This window comes from Pollachius pollachius (genome assembly GCF_949987615.1).
Source record: "Pollachius pollachius genome assembly, chromosome: 12".
Lineage (NCBI taxonomy): Eukaryota > Metazoa > Chordata > Actinopteri > Gadiformes > Gadidae > Pollachius > Pollachius pollachius.
The window spans coordinates 9,172,492-9,193,241 of record NC_136945.1 but is presented as its reverse complement, the minus strand read 5'-3'; the positions used below and the strand labels follow the sequence as shown (position 1 = coordinate 9,193,241).

The window sequence follows — 20,750 nt, the reverse complement described above, 5'->3', positions numbered from 1 at the left end:
GACAGTACAGTCCCTCCACACCTTTGTGCTCCAGAAGCCAAGTGGCACCTGGTGGTCTTTTCATGCTATGCCCCTTGCCTCTCTCTGCCTCTTCCAGGGGAAGCTGCACGACCCTCAGGGAATGGGCATCATCCCCAGGATCGCAGAAGACATTTTCAAACACATATTCGCCATGGACGAAAACCTAGAGTTCCACATCAAGGTTGGCTCAAAGGCTACTACCCCCTCCCATGCTGAACGCCCACATGCTGTCCGCCTTACCCCGCAAGGGAATTGTACTGCTTGTGTAATGTGTACGCTTCCGTGCTTTCTGCTGTCTTCCTTGTTCCCAGTTGTCATCGTGTTTCTCCCATTCTAGTCTGTAATGTCTACATATCTCATAACTTCTTTATTTTCTTCTCTAGGTGTCCTATTTTGAGATCTATATGGACAAAATCCGGGACCTGCTGGATGGTTGGTTTATGATTAATTGCCTTTCAAAAATTATAATGTGAAATGTGCATTCTGTTGCAAAGACAAAGTTGCTGTTCCCATCACTAGGCACATGGAACATTAAATATGTATAGAACATCTGTTCAAGATTTGAGTACTAGGTTAAAGCTACATGGTTCATACATCTTTGCTTACAGACAGTTGGTCTCTCTAATGAACGGCTGAAAACGACAAATCACATCATAAAGACAGCATGTGTTGACATAACATTTTAACACATGCTGTATCTGTAGTATTTCTTTTAGCACTTTTAGTTTGCATATATGGTCTCCAATGAGTTTACTTGCGAAACTGTGCTAACTTTGCTAACATAATATCACTAATTAAATGCTAAGCAATCTACTTAGAGCCGCTGCCGCCGGCATACTGTCTGTGGACCAAGACAGTAAGCTCATTGTCAACTTACAACATCTCACTGAAGCCCCACACGTTTGTGAATGGTTTCTATTGTGAATGCAGCGATATGTACACCTTGGGTGTTTGGGAAATAAATCCTGTTAGGGATTGTGACAAGTACATGGAGGGGCAGGCAGAGAGCTGTAATGCAATGCTGTTCTGATCACATCTCTAATGAGGTCACAGCCAGACGCGATGCCCCCCCCCCCCCCCCCCCATCTGTATGCAGGGGAGCAGCTAGCGGGAGACTAGGAACATTTAGACACTTAATACCAAGGAGAGCCAGACAAGTGTGATGAACAGGACAGATAACAGCAGCACAGACCCAGACAAAACAATCAGACACCCAATGCTTCTTCCGTCGAGAGTACACTGTATGCATGCACATGCGCGTGGATACATATGTGAGCCCCTGAAGGCTCCAGAGGCGTGGGAGACATTGATGGATGAGGGGTGACGATAAGGACTGGTGTGACGTGTGTGCTGTGAGTCTCTCTGACGTTGTGTCACTTCAAGCCATCAGTAAATAGAACGCAGTGAGAAAGAGGACGACAGGAATTTATCGTCATTTATTTTTCAATATGTTCAAGTCTGTCCTTTAGAAATAAAAGCATAATATGTGTAGAAAAATCCAGAAATTCTCCCTCTCTCTTAGTTTTGCTTTTTCAAGTCAATCACACACACCCTTTCAATGTTTCTCTTTATCTTTATCACACACACAGACACACACACACACGCAAACACACACACACACACACACACACAGACACACAATAACACATACACATGCATACCCCCACTCAACACACACACACACACACACACACGCACACAGACACACACACACACACACACACACACACACACACACACACACACACACACACAGAAACACACGCACGCACACACTATCCATATTCATGTTATAATCCATGCTTATACATATGCAGGTAATACGGTGTTCCTGATAATGGCTTTTTCCTCTGGCTCTCTCTTTGTCATCACAGTGACTAAAACTAACCTGTCGGTGCATGAAGACAAGCACAGAGTGCCCTATGTGAAGGTGAGCCTGACACATTGTGTGTGTGCTTTCTTAGCCCGGCTGCATATTGGTGTGTGTAATTTGTGTGACATGTTTGAAAGCGCGTCAATGTTCAATTGAGGACATTTGGATGTGCATAGTGCAACAAGCTGTGCTATGTTATGTGTTATAAACGTGTTTGGGTGAGAGAGAGAGAGAGAGTGAGAGAGAGAGAAGGGAGAGAGAGAGAGAGAGAGAGAGAGAGTGAGAGAGAGAGAAAGAGATAGGGCAATAGAGTACAAGTCAGAAAGACAGTGTGTGCATAGTTTTGTTTGGAGGTAAGATTGCTTGTGTATGGATGCATGCATTTTTGGTTTTCATTACAAAAAATTCACACACGAACGCACACACAATCACACACGTGTTTGCCTCTTGTGACACAGGGCTGCACGGAACGGTTTGTGACAAGCCCAGAGGAAGTGATGGACGTCATTGACCAAGGCAAATCCAACCGCCATGTTGCAGTCACCAGTGAGTCATAATATCTCTCTCTCTCTCTCTCTCTCGCTCTCTTTCTCTCTCTCTATTTCTCTCTCTTTTTCTGTCTCTCTATTTCTCTCTCTTTATATATCTTTCTCTCTATCTATCTATCTATCTATCTATCTATCTATCTATCTATCTATCTATCTATCTATCTATCTATCTATCTATCTATCTATCTATCTATCTCTCTCTCTCTCTCTCTCTCTCTATTGAATGTGTTGTCCCTCACCATACGGCGGGTTGGAAGGTACGAGATGAGGTTCAGATTAAGGCGTGAAATGACTCGCTAGCACCGCTGCCGGGTCTGTGGCTAACAAGAACTTCATCGATAGAGTCGTTAGCTTCCCTGGCATTTGTGTGACGTTCTGTATGTGGCGTTTCAATGAGATCCGTGCCCCCGTCTCGCGTGCCCCCTCTTTTTCTTGGCCTTTCCTCTTTCTTCTGCTTCTAATTGGACTGTACCCTGCCCTGTCCTTTTGCTTCACTTTGCCTCCCCTCCCCTCTATTTTCATCGCTTGTACTGTTCTTCCCTTTTCCTTGCTCTTCTCTTTGTGTTCTGTTCTGGTTGTCCCTTTCCCCTCCTCTCCTCTTCCTCTTATCTCCTCCTCTTCCTTTCCTTCCTCCTCTTCCTTTCCTTCATTCTCCGCTCCTCTCATCCTTGCCTCCTCCTCCTCTGTCTCTCCTCCTCCCTTCACCTCCTCCTTCTTCTCCTCCGCTCTGCTTTCTCCTTCCTTTCTTCGTCTCTCCTCTTCCTCCTCCTCTCCTTCTCCTCTTCATCTACTCCTACTCTGCCTCCTCTCCACCTCCCTTCCTCCCCCTTCTCCTCCTCCTCCCTCCCTCATTGTCTCTGCCTCCTCTCCACCTCCCTTCCTCCCCCTTCTCCTCCTCCTCCTTTCCTCATTGTCTCTGCCTCCTCTCCACCTCCCTTCCTCCCCCTCCTCCTTCTCCTCCTCCTCCCTTCCTCCCCCTCCCCTCCACCTCCCTTCCTCCCCCTCCTCCTTCTCCTCCTTCTCCTTTCCTCATTGCCTCTGCCTCCTCTCCACCTCCCTTCCTCCTGCTCCTCCTCCTCAGATATGAACGAGCACAGTTCCCGCAGCCACAGCATCTTCCTGATCAACATCAAGCAGGAGCATGTGGAGACGGAGCAGAAGATCTGTGGGAAGCTCTACCTGGTCGACCTGGCTGGCAGTGAGAAGGTAAACACAATCAAAACATTTGCAGGAGACATTTTTTTTCACCCCGTAGAGTTGCTGTGCTTTCTGAAAAATTGGTCACCTTCTTTTGTACATGATATAACAAGATTTACAGCATAATAAGAGAAAACATTGAGGCCTACAAAAATATATAGGACAGCAGCGGACTATTTTCATATGCGGGGGAGTATGTTTTTCATGCCCCTATCTAAGACACTCCATGCGTTGTAACTCATCGAATAACCTCTGGTTAAGCTGAATATTTTAAAGCGGAACCACAATGCTCAGTACTATTTTTGTTAAAAAGCGTGTCGCTGACAAATTGTCAGTCTTCCAAAAAAGTCAGTTTTCATAAAATATTTGCACTATTGACATCATTTGACCGTGAATCCCTGACCCGTGGCGGTAATGGTCCAACTTATCCATGCTTTTTGGAACGGGAATTGAGTTGAGGGTTATATTCCTGACCTCGATTTAAACTTGCAGAACTCGTGTACGAAGAAGCACTCTCTCATATTCTAAAATAGCTCAGCGCGACGGTTCCCCTTTAGGAGCATAAGTCATTAATGCAGGGTTGTGTTGATGTTCTTCACTGAAACGGAAAGTGGAAGAACATCAGAAGGGAGTGGGGGGCGGTGAGCATATCTGTCCATGGAAGCTAACCGGGGGATGTTTACCGGCAAAAATGATTAGTGAATGATCCAACCGAATGACTGAGGTGATAGGTTGACTTTAATTACTGTAAGTCTGTTTTGGGCTTAGTTCAAAAGGAAAAAAGAAATCGAAAATTCTTTCATTTCTCTTCCCTAATTACAGCAGGTGTACTAATTACAGCATTTAAATCTGATGAACTTGAGGGGAAAGTGTACCACCTGCGGAAGGCGGGCTGATTAACATAGCACTACCTTGAATGAAGAGCAGTAGACCCCTGCCGCCGTCTATTGATTCTTGTCAACCTGTTCCAGCGTGTCTGCCATTGCCAGTTTGTTTTTCGAGGACAGAACCCTTCTGTGGGTCGCTAGAGGGTGGACTTAGAAAAGAGGTACAATTCGAGATGGAACCAAACAACGAAGCCGAAAGTAATTGCTTTCAAAGTGAAAAACAAATCTCAATGAATCCGTCTCGTGCTAAGAGAAAAATCAATTGTGCACCTCGACGTGGCTCATAAGTGCTGGGAGTCTACAGAGTGCAACCTCAGCAGCCGCACAAGCACATAACTAGGCCACGGACGCCATTGCTCCATTTCAGTGGAAGAGTGTATCGCATTGATGCTATTGATGTGGAAGTTAAAAGTGTGTCCCGTGAGACAAAACATTTAGCCCGGTTTGCTTAGAGCAGCTGAAGGCCATTCTCCCTTTATAGTTGCTGACTGCTGCGCTTTCTCCACTAATAACCGTGGCTGATGCTACCTGCACAACCACCCGTGTTGTTCCCATAGGGGCGACACACGAAGAGAGACGCGCTCTAGTAACTCCATAGAATTTGAAGCCACACATAATGCCTTCACAGCCCATATACAGTACGTGTACGGAAGTCCCTGTCACACATCGCACGAGCAGTGCGATGATGTAATTTGCCGTACACATCCTTTTCTCTCTCGGTTGTTGCTCCTGTTTCCTTCTCTGTTTCTGTCAACATGATGCTATCCTGCTGTACGCTGATTGGTGCACTGCTATTCGGAGAGCAACTTGACATCTAGCCTGAGCTGCGTGGGCTGTGTGTGTTTGTGACAGGTCAGCAAGACGGGAGCAGAGGGAGCGGTGCTGGATGAGGCCAAAAACATCAACAGGTCTCTGTCCGCCCTGGGGAACGTCATCTCTGCCTTGGCTGAGGGCACGGTAATCAGAGAGCCCCTGCTTCCTTCCCCTTGTCCTATACTTCCCTCTTTCTTTAAGGCTCCTGCCTAGCTCCTCCCTCCCTTTCTTCCTTGCTACCTTCCTTCCCTCTGTCTGGTTCCTGCCTAGCTCCACCCTTCCTTCCTTCCTTCCTTCTTTCCTTCCTTCCTTCCTTCCTTCCTTCCTTCCTTCCTTCCTTCCTTTCTATCTGTCTCGTTCCTATCTAAAGTGACTAGACTGCCTTCAGCCAGTCCCTTTCAAGGTTTAATTATGTGTTTTCATTGAGAGAGGGAGAGAGAGTGCTCACACTGACGGCAGCAGTAACTGTAAAGGGTGCTGTCAGCAATGTTTCAATAGGAACCTTTCAGAATATAATACTATAATGTTAATTTTGCATGGAAATGTTTTGCTTGTGTGGATCCATTCACACCAGCAGTCAGGTCATGCACAAAACCAAGCAGCCTTTGTCACGCTGATATTCCAGTTACATCTTCTAATTCACCTTCTCAAGGGTGAATAACCAACTTTAAAGGCACGCCACTTTGCTATAAATATGTGTTGAGGGTCGGTATTTGCTAATTAGTGCTAATTAGGGCTAGTTCTTGCTCGCAGACCAGTTTTTATAGATCATACATTTTCAGGAAGCCCTTGTCCAATGTGCACTGAGAGGGGCTTCAGGGCCCGATGGTAAACAGCTAGTTATTATCTATCTATCATATGCTGTATGTCATAACTATAATAACTATAATCCAACAACTTGACAACTCGCAATGTGTTAGATTGAGCCCCTCCCAGTGAGTAGGTGGGAGACTGTCAGAATTCCATTAACTAAATAACGTAGTTCTATCCCCTCTAACAGGCTGTGGAAGTGTGTGATTTTATTGATAACGTTATTTAAATCCCTATCAATCAGCATTGAGGTTTTCGGCATCAGATCTGTAGCGTTGAATACAGATATGTCCAGTCCTGTTCAAGCTGAGTTGAGATATTGCACATTCCACCCTCAGGTTATAATACCAATCCATAATCTCATAACTATCTGTGCTTTACTCTACACACTTTATGAACCATTTCCCTCTGCCCTTCTTCCAGCTTATTATCTCCTAATTAAACCACTCGGCCTTCCCACAGCCTCATTAGCAACTTTAACGTTATCAGTGGTTCCACATCAAACTTTGTTTGACGATTGCAGATGGTGGTTGTTGTTTTGGTAGCCGTAAAGTTGGCCATCAACGTGTCAATAATTAATCAAGGACATGTTTGTTCTGTAGCCTGCAGGCTTCTGTGAGGACTGAGTGAAATCTAGAGAGATTTTCTCAATGTTCGGTTCAAAGCCAGCCACTTCAAATGAGCGAGTTCCGATGGTTGCTTTTTGATTTTCTCTTTGCTCTGCGTTTTGGGTTGATTGTGAGTTTGTATTGAATTTTCTATGATTTCATTATTGTATTCCTTGGATTCTGCCCTATTTTCTTTACTTCTCTTTGCTGTTTGTCCCTCTCTATCACTGTCTCTTTCTCTATACATAAATATGTCTCTCTCCCTTTGTTCCTCCAATTTTCTGTCTATCTATCTCTCGCTTTCACTGTGTATATCTCTGTCTCTGACTCTCTCTCCCTCTGTTCTTCCACCTCTATCTCTATCTGTGTCTCTCTATCTCTCTCCCTCCACCTCTCCCTCTCCCTCTTCCTTTCGCCCTCTCTCTCCCTCTGTCGTTCATCTCGCTGTCTCTTCTATCTCTCTCCCTCCACTATCTCCCTCCACGTCTCCCTCTCTCTCTCTTTCTCTCTCTCTCTAGAAAACCCACGTGCCGTACCGGGACAGCAAGATGACTCGCATCCTGCAGGACTCGCTGGGTGGGAACTGTCGCACCACCATGTTCATCTGCTGCTCTCCCTCCAGCTACAATGACGTGGAGACCAAGTCCACGCTCATGTTTGGCCAACGGTAAATAAATCAAACAATGAACAACCTCCATCCATGGAACCGGCCCTTTGCGGCGGGGCTTTGTTCTACATGGCTTGGACCGAGCGGGGTGTGAGACAGCTGGTGTACACCCTACAGCAGGGGGGAGGCTTAGCGGAGATGCAAGTGGTATTTACAACTGTTATCCGCTGGCTTTATCTGCACTGGGCTGCTCCTCCAGGAAACAGGGATTTGGCCGTTTTCCTTTTGTCTCGTAGCTTTTCCATGGCTTTTTCCTGACAGTTGCTGTCTGACAGGGGGCCTACAGCTTCCTGCGCTTTAGTCTCCTCCACCACAACCCCTCACACCCGAGCCCAAATAACACACCATTTTTTATTTACCAACAAGAGTATTTTACTGAAAATGATTTTGAATGCACAGCGTTTGGCAGACTTACAAATCAAATACTGCATACTGCAAACATCCCGACCCCATCTGTCTGCTTTCAGCTGATTCCACTTAGCAAGGGCGTAGGAACCGGGGGGGGGGGGGGGGGGGGACGTGTCCCCTCCAATATTGGAGACAGGCGCATCTGTCCCACCTAAAAATTATACCGGGTGGAGAAAAATATTTTATTTTATTTTGAAAGCGCAACACAGCGTCTTGTCACCGCTTCTTATTCCAAAGAACTGGATGATTGAGCGTGCAATTAAAGAATTGATTTGATATTTATCAGTTCATTACTGCCATTCAAAATGTGTTTTCCTTTACATTTACAAATGCATCTTTTTAGTAGAATAAAATATATATGTGAATTTTTTCAGTGTAGTTAATTTATGACATATTTCTGTATTTCAAACCATTGACGGATCTGTCAGGTTTCCGATATGTCCCGCGCTCAGACATGGCGGAGTTGTGTGATAGTGTATCACAGCACCACCTAGCCGCCTGACATGCACACCCAATCGAAATCCACACACTTTTGCGTCACCGTATGCACGCAGATTTCCTCCCGAAAAAGCTAGTCTAAACGCGGAATAAAAAGTGAAGACGCGACGCCACTTTTGCGTCTTCTGTTCAGACCGTCATCATGTAAACGTAGCCTTAGTAAGTAAATCAATAAGACCAATGAACTACTCTGCTTTGCTGTTCTTGGCATGTGTTAAGTGGCATGTGTTAAGTGATGCACTACATAGATCTACTGCATTCTTCATTCCTCTTATCTCCATACATGACATACTCTAGAGACACTCACAATCACATTACGCATAAGACTAATTAGCATATCAATTCAGGCGACGTAATCTCTGCTGAGCTGTTAAGACAGAAAAACCTATCTCTCTCTCTCTCTCTCTTTCGATTCTCTTGTTTATTTTGCTGCTTTCCCCACTTTTTGTCTTATTTTATTCTCTCCATTCGACCTACTATGAAATGTATAATTCTCTCTCTCTCTCTCTCTCTCTCTCTCTCTCTCTCTCTCTCTCTCTCTCTCTCTCTCTCTCTCTCTCTCCCCCAGCGCTAAGACCATTAGGAACACAGCTTCGGTGAACCTGGAGCTGACAGCGGAGCAGTGGAAGAGGAAGTATGAGAAGGAGAAGGAGAAGAACCGGGCCATGAAGGAGGTCTACCAGAGGCAGGACGACGAGCTCTGGCGCTGGAGGAGCGGTCGGTTAATGATGTGACGTGTGTGTGTGTGTGTGTGTGTGTGTGTGTGTGTGTGTGTGTGTGTGTGTGTGTGTCTTCCCTATGTCAGGATCAACTCCCATCGCCTGGTTGATCATTTTTAAATTCAAAGCAAGTGAACAGAACTTTAACTGGGAGTTTATGTCAAAAAATCTTTGAAAATCGGGCATCAGAAGACAAACTATCGGAATCAAACACACATACTCACTACATTTAGCACTCTGAAAACACGCACGCACACACAGACCAAAAATTGAAACCACTAAACAACACAGGTGAACAGAAAGAGCAATCAACCCAGGTGAAATGAGTCTATTAAACGAGCAGACGCAGCGAAAACCTTAAACTCGTTGCAAAACATGGCAACATTTTAATGAGACACAAGCCGCAGGATTAGCAAAAGAAAGTAATCGACTTTAATTTGCGTTGCAGATTGGATTCCAAAGTATTTCAATGTACAAGTTCAATAAAATGTAATTGAAATCCTGAATCAATGCATAGGCGCCCTTCAGCCCCACAGCTGTCTGTGGTTACGTGCCTTGATGCTTGAGTTCAAGCATCAATAGGCCCTGCAATAGAAAGGGTGCACATATCATTTTCTTAGTGAGTTTGAACCGTTTTCACCCCTACTGTTACAACTCTTTGATTCAATCCTATTCTACTTTTGAAGAATGATGTAACATAATGTATTATAACATATACGGACCACGGAACATATCAATTCCGTGGTCTTTGGGCTCGAAATGGTTGGAAAAACATATCATCATTGTGTGGTTTGTAAAACAGCGAAACTCCAAGAGACTGAATTGGGAGAATGAGAGAGAGTATGTGTCATATAACCAATGCATATAAAGTGTATGCTGTCCTATATTGGCACACATACGAATTCACTGCTCGTGTATAGCATGCAACGGTTGCTTTGCACCACCAGCTAGGCTAAGACCAGCCATCCGCAGAAGTCACACCTTCTGCTCCCTTCCTGCCTGTTGCTGCCAGCCATCACTCCTTGTTAGGGCAAAGTGATTTTCACTATGGATGTGGAAATGGTACAGCGATGGGAACTTTCCGATTGCTCCACCGCTGCCACATTCAAAGTACAGCCAAATGATCTCCTTGGGCGTCTGTCCAAGAGAGCTCAGTGCATCCTCCTTGGATGGCTCGGGCTAACATTGCTGAAGGCCTTTTGGCCACTTAGTAGAATTAGAATCCTTACGTGCTGCCTTTGTGGAGCTGTTGTGAGGGTTTTCATGTTTTATACATCGCTGTGTGTTAGTGATCCTCGGAGTGAACAAGGGGATAATCTCACCTGAGGATGGTTAATCAGATCCATCATTTAGTTGTTGGACACACACACACACACACACACACACACACACACACACACACACACATGCAAAGACACACACAGGCAAGCACATTCACCATATTGCAGTTAGGTCAATCCAAAAGTCAATGCACTCAACTGTTTGACATTCAAGCTATGTAATAAATCAGTCATAATTCTAAAATTGGTTTATCCCCACTGGTTGAAGCTGTGGATATTAAAATGGTGTACCCATCTATGCCTGTCAGTCTGCATATGTGTGTGTTTGTGTGTGTGTGTGTGTGTGTGTGTGTGTGTTTTTTAGTGTGTGTGTGTGTGTGTGTGTGTGTGTCTGTCCCTACATATAAAACCACACGTCCTATAAAAGTAATCGAGGACATTTCATTTACTAATGGATCAATTTGACAGCCTCGTTGCCCCCTACCCCCGTCCCACAGTGACCTCCGTATTGTCTCCCACCTCATGCAAGGAACGCCCAGAGATTGATGCACTTGACCCCCACTCTCATGTACTTCCACACCCCCACCCCTCCACTCAAAGACTAGGTATAAGAAGCAGTTTGCAGCAGATGTTCATATACCCCCAAAAGACCACCCCCTCTCCCTCCACACATACACACTCACAAACACACGCACAATCAAACATTAAAACAGACACACACACACACTGACCGCTGAAGTTGTATTCCTGTGATGCTAATTAGATGCCGTAAAAGAATGCCCTTGTTTTAAAGAGGACTTCCCGCTCGGTTTATGAATCCATAAATCAGATGTGGAGCGCCGCTCCGGTCTAGCTAGGGAACCATTGTTTTCTCTTCTTTGCAAAAATAGGTAAACATATTGTTGTCTTGAAGCAGATAGTCAATCACCTAGGCCAGTAGTAAGTTAATGTGTTGAATTGAATTCACAACCATAAAGTCAAAGGATGAAGAACACACTAAAGATGCCCTAATCTTTATAGCGAACATAAAAGACAAATAAAGGCATCACCATCAAATAATATCAATAAATCTGTACCAAAGAGAGGTGGTGTTGATCCTCATTCAATGTCTCCCGTCTTTAGGGGAAAACGTCCCTCAACCGGAGCCGCTGAGCCCAGGGTCGCTTGGTGGGCAGACTGCGGCCCCCGGGGTGGACGGGCCCCGCCAGGACATGTGCAGCCCCTGCAGCCCCACAGACTCCATCGTGGTGCGCATCTCCGAGGAGGAGCGGCACAAGTACGAGGACGAGATACGCAAGCTCTACAAGCAGCTCGACGACAAGGTGATGGACGTGGCCAGTGGCTGGGGGACAAACACATCGATCACAGGCGGGAACGGGTGACACATCACATCACCATAGACACGTTGTCATTTGCTGCTCGCAAAACAATCGATTGTGTTTCGGGTGCGTGTTTGCATTCTTCACCATTGCGTGCAACGATCCTATTAGAGATGCATTCGTTCATGTTTCATTCATATAAATGGTTGCCAAGTGTGAATGTACAGCAGCACTGCAATTTTGTTTATTTGACATCTGGTAATGGGAGTCATTTGGATGATTGCCATGTTTATTGTCATTTGTCGTAACTTGCCACAGCATGCCGTACACAAGGACTTCCCCATGTGCTTTATAAGACATAATTTCTGATTGCAATGCTTCTTACAGTTTCCATATCACCACTGACAATAAACCACTAATAGTGCCGGTATTATGTGTCATGTTTACCTCTGTAAATCTACACAATGTCAGCGGGAAATGAGAATATTCTAGTGGCTTTCAGGGTTTGTGGCGGCTCAGTAATAGCTTAGCGGATCCACATATCACTCTCCATTACCCACTGAAATACATCAGGGATAGTGGTGGCTGGTCCCAAGTGCATGTGTAGAGCGTAGTATATAGAATATAAATGTATACACTAAGCATCGTTGTGTGTGTGTGTGTGTGTGTGTGTGTGTGTGTGTGTGTGTTTGTGTGTGTTCCAGGATGATGAGATCAACTACCAGAGCCAGATGGTCGAGAAGCTGAAGGAGCAGATGATTGACCAGGAGGAGGTAAAAGACTTCAGCTTTATGTCTGTCCTCACCCTCCCCTCCCAGACACACACACACACACACACACACAAACACACACACGCACGCACGCACGCACGCACGCACGCACGCACGCACACACACACACACACACACACACCTCCCTGGGGTTTAAATGCTGCACGGCTGGCAGTCCTCTACGTATGAGCACCAGAATCACTGTAAATGAGTAAAGGTAAAATCGCACGCCTTGAGTGAAGGGAAATGCAAATCTTTTATCTTTTCGAGAGCTTGAGGGACCAAACGAAAAAAAAGATTTGGTCTTCACAAAGGCATAGTCAGCCCCTGTGAAACGCTATACCAACTGAGGAAAGTAGTGCGGTAGTAGACTGCAGGGCTGCACTGGCAGGAATGACTGGAAGGTGCCTGCAGGGTGTTTATAACCCACTAGTAATGCCGCCAATGTATTTTTTTTCGCCTGTTAGCCTTCCCAAAGGATTTATTGCTCCCATTGTCACTGTCGCTTGACAAGTAGCTTTTTAAAATGAATGTTTACATTAAGTTTGGGACCACTGACAGAGCTACAAATTCATTTTTTCCTAAAAAGGTTTTCAGAGGGCCCTGATGATAATGTGTCATCTAGCTGTGTTTTTTAAACAGATAAGTTAATACCCCTAGGCCGGGGAACTAGGAACTAATGTAACAATACATTTTTGAATAGTCCACATTTATATAATACCCTTTTTCTTTAGAATTTGTCCACCCGTAAACATCAAGTACCCCTAGGGATAGTACTTTCCCGATTCCTGCATCAACATCAATAACATTTGAATACTAATATTCACATGCACAATGTTTCTAAGCGATCTTTAACGCAACCATATTATTAAAACCGTTTTATTTTTTTTAATTGGTGCTACAGCTAAGAAGCCATTGACTATATAAACGCCCAAGGCGTGCAGCTTCAGAGACACACGCCAGGATCACAGCATACCCAGAATAAGCTGAATTTTACACAGATAACAAAACCATGTTTCTCCCCACTTCTTTTGTATTCACCTTTTGTGTTCATCTTTGCAATGCCAGATAACAGGCACGCCTCTCTGGCTACAGTCTGTTTAATCCTCCGAAAATGACAGTCCTTTGAGGTGGTGGTAGAGAGGGAGGGTGTGTCACCTTCAGATCCCTTTCACAGAGGGTACACCGGTGGTCATATAAGTTGGAGAACCACTTTATCCTTATTTGCCCTGGTATCTACATTGGCAGGCAACCTGGCTGGTGTTAGACTTTCAATTTTCAGCTTCCACTCATCCATTTAGCCGACTAAACGGCTGTAAAAAGCTGCATCCAGCACAGGCACACACACACACACACACACACACACACACACACACACACACACACACACACACACACACACACACACACACACACACACCAGTTCTCTTCCATATTCACTTCAGTCATCCATCTGGAGCACTAAACAATGGCTCCGCAGTGGGTTGAAGTGAGGGATTTCCAGCCGCTCTCTGGCGGGTTGCTTCTGGTTTTCAAAACAAGCCTGCAAGCTCAAATGGCCTCTACAGGGCGTTGTCAGGGATAGACTTGGTACTGTTTAAACGCCTTGATTAATGGCCGTGCCTTTGCCTTACATAATGATCCCATGACCGCTTTAGAAGTGCTGGTGCATTATACAAGTGGGGAATTATACATGTGTGATGTGTTTTGAGTTCTATACAGCCACAGAAAATCTGTAAAAAAAAAATGGAGATAATGTATAAATGTTACGTGCGACATAATTACCTTTTATGTGAAGCGTGATGGCTCATTGTGCGTTGCAGGATTGTTCAGCTATTATGTTAATGCCTAACGTCTAACATGTAATAGTTTGAGTCCTATTAAAAAAGGGACTGAAAGCCTAATCTCTTTATGTCTATAAATCCAAATGACCATTTCATAATCAAATGTGGCTTAATGCATGGCCACGGTTTACATACTGTAAACACCTCTACTGTGCCGTCTAGTCGACCACCTCCATCAGAACCAACAGCTCCAACACCAACACCACCCCCAACCCCACTATCACCACCGTCACCACCACCACCATCCCCACCAACGCCCCCCTGGCCCACCACTCTATCACCATCCACTCGTTTCACTTTCATCTCGCGACCCAAAGATGAGCCGAGGTGGAGAGCAATGCGAGGCCCCGTGTTACCTCATCCCCCTGAGCGCTTATGGGCCCTGGGTGTGTTCCAGCTGCTGGCGTCGTCCCGCGGGGCCAGTGAGAAGGTGCAGTCGGAGCTGTCCCGCCTGCAGAGGGACAGCGCCTCAGCCAAGACAGAGGTGAAGGAGGTGCTGGAGGCCCTGGAGGAGCTGGCCCTCAACTACGACCAGCGGAGCCTGGAGGCCGAGGAGAAGAGCCACAAGAACAAGCTGCTGGCCGACGAGCTGGCCAAGAAGATGGTGGGTCTCCTTTATTCGATCCCTTTTCCTGTTTTGTTTTTGGTTGTTCTTTCTTCTCGTCTGCCTGGGTCTGGTGGCCTCCTCCGTCTCCATCGATCAGAGGGGAATGTTTTGGCTTTCTCTCTGAGATGATTTATAGGAACAGACTAGCTGCTATCCAGGGACACCGGTTGCTCATTCCAGATAATGGATTTGTTAATTGTAGAGGGGCTAATGGTCAACAGTAGCTTTCTCTCCTGATCCTTGGAGAATGAAGGATGAGCGAAGCATGTTGGAAGTCTTTGTCTTCTATTGATATTTTCATTATTTGGTTGAGCATCAATCCATAGTATCCAAACTAGATGTAAAACAGCATTCTCTTCCAGGTAAGAGTGTGTGTATGCATGCCACAAGCAGAAGGTCTAGAATATATTAAAGGTAGGCAGTCTGGAGAAACTAGCCCGAATAAGCTCAATTTTAAAAGTTTAAACTGAAAAAACACATTAAACATGTGACTAGCTTGCTAGCTTTAGCCAAAGGCCTGCCTAGCCTGGGGATGACTTAGGCAAAATGAGCGCACATGCAGAGTGTGTGCCATTGCCCGAATAGGTAGGCAGAAAGACAGGTAAACCATCCTATCATTTCATTCAGGCCACATGAAAGTTTTGGCCGAGCTTAAAGGCCGGTCAGCGCATTTGATTTATTCATTGCTGTTGGGATGTAAGGAGAATTTCAATAAATATAAGCAAAAAAGCTTTGAAAATAAATGCACCACCCTAACTCAAGGGCGTACACGCTCATGGCATGAATATGTATAGACATAGATACAGGGGAAATACAGAGACTTGATAGGAGGCGGGTTATAAAAAAAAATGGGAGACGCATCCACACATGGTGAGAGAGATCTCTCAGGGTGTGTGGTGTGCTTGTTCACAACAAGGGAAGACCTCCAATCTGCCTTCAAAAACATTCCTTATTCCTGACAATACTGGACACTTAAAGACAGTGGATAAACTGTGTTCATTAAATCGGGTGGGGCTGCTTCTTTCTCCAGCTTATAATAACAAACCCATCCCTTGTAAGGTCATCTTTTATGGTGCAGTGTTAACTTGTTGTGGCTCTTCCAGGTTGTTTCCCACAATGACGCCAACCGGCCTGGTTGACTGCATTTATCACCTGCTCCACACCCTCCCCCCAAGCTGTTTTCACCCATGTTTCTTCCCTGGAAGCTCCATGCCTGGGCCACAGGGGGGTGCAGGGGGTCCCAGAAGTGCGGTTATTCTTGTCCTGCACCATCCATCTGTTCATCAGCACCCCCCCCCCCCCTTTCTTTTCATCGTCCGTCTGTCCAACGGAGCCCAACCTCTTTCATCACGCCTTGCATTATTTACATTGCAACTCAATGAAAGTCCTCCATTCATCTTCACCTCTTTATTGCCTCTATATAGGGCCACCAAGGTCCTCTTAACAGGGGTTTATGTCCAGGCTCCTCGCTCTCCTCCTCCTCCTCCTCCTCTTCCTCCAATCTTTTCAATCTTCCCGGTCGTTTTGCAAGCTGATTGATCGCCGTGTGTTGTTTGCCGCCCCTTTGTGTTGAGTCCATGTTAAGGGAGGACAGGCAGCGGCCCAGAGAACGCCCGCTGTGCGTGGAAGCTAGCGTCGCTAATCACGGTGGGCGGATAGGTTATGATGACGCGGCACATTGACCGGTTCTTCATCTCGCCTCACACACCGGTGGAGCCCTTAGCCGTACACCTGACGCTTTAAACTCCCGAGTCTTGGAGGGGGTGCAGTTCCTTAATTACCGTAATGGCCCAGCGCAGTTCATCTATCATGTTGACAACCCGATACCGTGTCCAGTAGCGAGAAACGAAAGAGAGCCAACTCTTTTATGCGTCCTGGCGACAGAAAATAAAGTCTTTGATAGCAGATGTTATTAGTGGTGTGAAGAATTAAGAAAATGTGCAAACAGGGGCTGGGAGGGCCGGCCACGTCTCCGGATAAATGTCACCGAAAGACTGCAGGATTTGTTGCTTGATTAGATCGTGTCTCAGTTAGATTTCTGGATCACTGCTAGGGTCTCTCACACGGTCGAAGCAGAATTGAGCCAGCCGGGGTCAAGCCGGTGACTGTTCAAGTAGGACTAATCCATCATCCATTCCATTCAACTAATGGTATTTGACAAAATAAACCTTTATTTGTCCCCAGGCGGGGAAACGTGGATGTTCACAGCAGCAAGAATACAGGTGAAAATAGGGATGCCAAGTAAACAGGCAATACAATGAAATACAAAACAAATAAAATACGATAGACGATTCATAGACATATAACGTTATGTTAAACAAGAAACAAATGCAACATGCAAATGTATTGAGTGTGTGTGGGTGATGGGAAGCAGCCTCACCTGCCTTGAGTCTGACAGATTCGACTGTGGGGGCTTGGCGAGGCTGCACACCTTGGGTGCATAGGACACGGAAATCATCTATCACAACACACACTCAAGGACAGTCTTGACATGCAAGAGGATTACACCTGCTCTGACTGTAACCAAGTTTCAAACTCGACAATTAACCGGTCTTATACATTCTCCATCTGTGTCCTGTGTCAGAGCAGCCCAGTAAAGCAAAACAGGTGGCATGTGGCGAGGAACAATGCTCCGAAATGTATTGATGAAGTGCACGAGGTGTGTTACTTTAAGGGTTAGTCTTTAGGCCTCTGAACTGGCCAATAGTTGTCAATGTAATCATTTGGCATTTGAACTTCCTTCAAAGACATCGTCGTTGATTGATTAAGAGCCTTCCTCAAATTTATTCTTATATTTCATGAGTGCCAATTTCTGGCTGAATATGAGATTGAGAAGGGCACTCTCAGCTCCATCACTCTCCTCCACTGAGCTCTCCTCACGCTGCACCCATCCATCCCTCTTATCCCTGCAGCATATTGATTTTACATTTCCCATTTATGCAGCTGCTCATCGGGGTTAAAGTTAACATAATCTGACGGTGAAACCCTTAAGTGCTTCAAAGAATACGATTCTCCTGACTCTAAGATTATCTTCTTTTACTTTCTTTTAACCAAACCTCTGTGTATTTCCTCACCCCTCTCCCTCCGATCTCTTCCTGTTATTGTCTCTCCGTGTCCGCTGCTCATTCCCAATGCCTCTCACGTCTGGCGCTACCCCTCCCCCCCCCACCTACACACTCACACATACACATACACATACACGCACATGCACACATACACACCCACACACACACACACACACACACATACACATATACACGCACACACACATACACATATACGCACACACACACACGCACACTCTCACACACACTTACACACACACACACTAATGCACCTTTATATTCCTCATACCAGACCCGCCTGGTGGCGTTGGAAGCGGAGCTAAGCCGTAGCCAGGAAGCCAGCGGTCGCCAGCGGAAACGCATCGCAGAGGTGCTGAACCGGCTAATGAGGGACCTGAGTGAGTTCGGCACCGTCCTGGGATCTGGGGACGCTAAGCTGGTGAGGGGACCCTTCACAAAGCCTCCTAATATGCTGATGACCACAATCTTCCCAGTCGTTTTATAGACATCACAACCCTGTGGGCCCAGTATTGTCCCTGTACGTGTTTTTTAAACTACCTTGCACAACCTCTCCTTGGGTGTTATGTAGAAAACTGTGTGCCAGATCGTCCATTTATTGCTTAAGGCATTACAGACATATTGAAAACCTGTCTATCCCAGGCTTGGTCAAACTGCGGTTTTGCTTCAGCGGTTTAATTAATATCGATGGGTTTGTTGTATTTTACATGGCTCATTTCATCTCCAAATGTCACCTTTATGGCTGTTGAAAAAAAATTAAACACCTGGGTGTTTCTTAGGGTCATGCTTACTGTTTGCTTCCCAATCCATCTTTCTCCCTTGCTCTGACAACCCCTCCCCGGTCCGCCCTAACCATCCCCATCCATGCCCCTGCTCCCTCTATCCTCCCCCCTCTCCCCCTCTCCATCACCACATCCACCGCCTCCGGTGCGGTCCCCACCGGCCCAGCCTGTGGAGGTCTCCGGGGGGCTTGAGGAGGAGTTCACGGCGGCGCGCCTCTACATCAGCAAGATCAAGTCGGAGGTGAAGTCCATGGTGAAGCGCTGCCGCCACCTGGAGAGCCTGCAGACAGAGTGCTACCGCAAGATGGAGGAGACAGGCCGAGAGCTGTCCTCCTGCCAGCTTCTCATTTCCCAGGTGAGTGATGACTCGCGTTCCTCTTCTCAGCCAATATGGTACAATACGCTTTTTTTTGCTCTTTTGGAAGGCTTCGTCTGATGAATGTCTCTTTGGTCGGACTGGTCATGTCAAAGGCTGCTTCAAAGTACCGGTGCACACTATGCACTGAGATGAGCACGGTTGGTGGTAATGGGAGTGAGAGCTGCTGTGAGATTTGAGAGGGGTTTAAGATAGAGAGAGAGAGAGAGAGAGAGAGAGAAAATAAAAAAAAAGAGAGAAGAGATTTTGGAACTTAATGACTCAATGAAACATCCCGCCATTTGTCTTTCATTGAAAATGGTTTTATTCAAACACAATCATTTTGTGTCACACACATACTATACAAGATGTATTCCAGAACCAATCAGGGAAGAGCCCTCGCGTCTCACAATAGAAGTATGTAGGCGCGGCTCAGCCATCGATTTGCATGCGTACTCCTGACCCAATCGTTTTGTTTGTGTTTGTTTGTGTGATCTTTGCAAAGGCACTATTTGTCCAACACGGAAGTATGTGGGCGTTCAAGTTTGGACCAACAGCGGTGAAGATTCTGCTGTTTATCGCACCTTGTTTTGTATATGCAACAGCCAAAGTGTGTACCAGCATGGAGTATCGTATCGTTGCCGACCTGCACTCGACTTACGCTCAAGACACACTCCTGGATCTTCTTAACACAGCGGGACATGCAGACTACAGCTACAGCCAGGCTGCTCGATAGCCTCCCGGGGAAACCAGAACGACCAGCAAGCCTGAGAAAGACACGAGCGGGGCTGGTAGCTAATGTCCCTGGGGAACTAAACGACCAACGAATGACTCCAGAAGGAAGCCACGCAGACCGGTTGGAACATTGAGTCTGCGGTGGCACAAACCCTCCCAGCACTATCTGCTATATTCCGTGCCAATCTGCCCTCAATGAACGACTGGATGGGATAATGGCCTATTCAAGGAATTCATTTAAATGCTGTGAGGCTGCTATACTATGAATCGGGGCTACACAGGCACCTGCAACGGACTCGTTCTACGCCATGAACCTTTTTTTGGGTATTGGATATTTGCTTTTGAAAACAAGGATACTATGGATCTGCAAAGAAGAGCCAAGGAAATTAGAGTGAAACGTAGGCTACTTAGGCAAAGGGTGCCAAGGAAAAACCACAATTCAATTCTGACTACTGATGAGTAGGCATCTGCAAATGAACTTAACACCCTTTTCAGCAAGGTATGATACCACAAGGAGCTCTGATGATGCAAGGAGGGGTTTGAAGATGAGCAGATATTTAAATATCCCAGCTGGCCAGCATGTTTCAACACCACAATACATGGAGGTCAAGCGGCCCTGAGAACATCAGTGCCTCTGTTCTGAAGACATACAGCAAGGAGCTGGCTCCAGTGTGGCAGCCCATTTTCCAACATCGACTGACTAGACACACACACTGTCCACACAGTCTGGAAGACTTCACAATTCATCCCACTTCCTAATAAACCGAGCCCCAAGGGGTACAAGGACTTTGGACTGGCAGCCCTAACCTCAATATTAGTGAAGTCATTCAAGGAAATCATCTCAAATATGCACATTAATTGAAGATATGCTTGACCCGAACCAGTTTGTGTACAAGCGACAGGACTAAAGATACGGTCGCTACCCT

General features: G+C 46.0%; 1 protein-coding gene across 1 annotated transcript in view; it reads left to right on the top strand.

Moving 5' to 3' along the window:
* Positions 1 to 20,750, top strand: part of kif5ab (kinesin family member 5A, b) — a gene marked incomplete at both ends in the record, with an annotated part of 55,377 nt that overhangs the window by 18,126 nt on the left and 16,501 nt on the right. Inside the window, 13 exons of the mRNA XM_079747634.1 lie at positions 98 to 202; positions 405 to 453; positions 1,896 to 1,951; positions 2,353 to 2,440; positions 3,524 to 3,648; positions 5,379 to 5,483; positions 7,276 to 7,424; positions 8,899 to 9,047; positions 11,452 to 11,651; positions 12,353 to 12,421; positions 14,660 to 14,866; positions 18,227 to 18,373; positions 18,901 to 19,089. Of these exons, the coding sequence (XP_079603760.1) occupies positions 98 to 202; positions 405 to 453; positions 1,896 to 1,951; positions 2,353 to 2,440; positions 3,524 to 3,648; positions 5,379 to 5,483; positions 7,276 to 7,424; positions 8,899 to 9,047; positions 11,452 to 11,651; positions 12,353 to 12,421; positions 14,660 to 14,866; positions 18,227 to 18,373; positions 18,901 to 19,089 (1,638 nt within the window). The remainder of the gene's footprint in view (positions 1 to 97; positions 203 to 404; positions 454 to 1,895; positions 1,952 to 2,352; positions 2,441 to 3,523; positions 3,649 to 5,378; positions 5,484 to 7,275; positions 7,425 to 8,898; positions 9,048 to 11,451; positions 11,652 to 12,352; positions 12,422 to 14,659; positions 14,867 to 18,226; positions 18,374 to 18,900; positions 19,090 to 20,750) is intronic.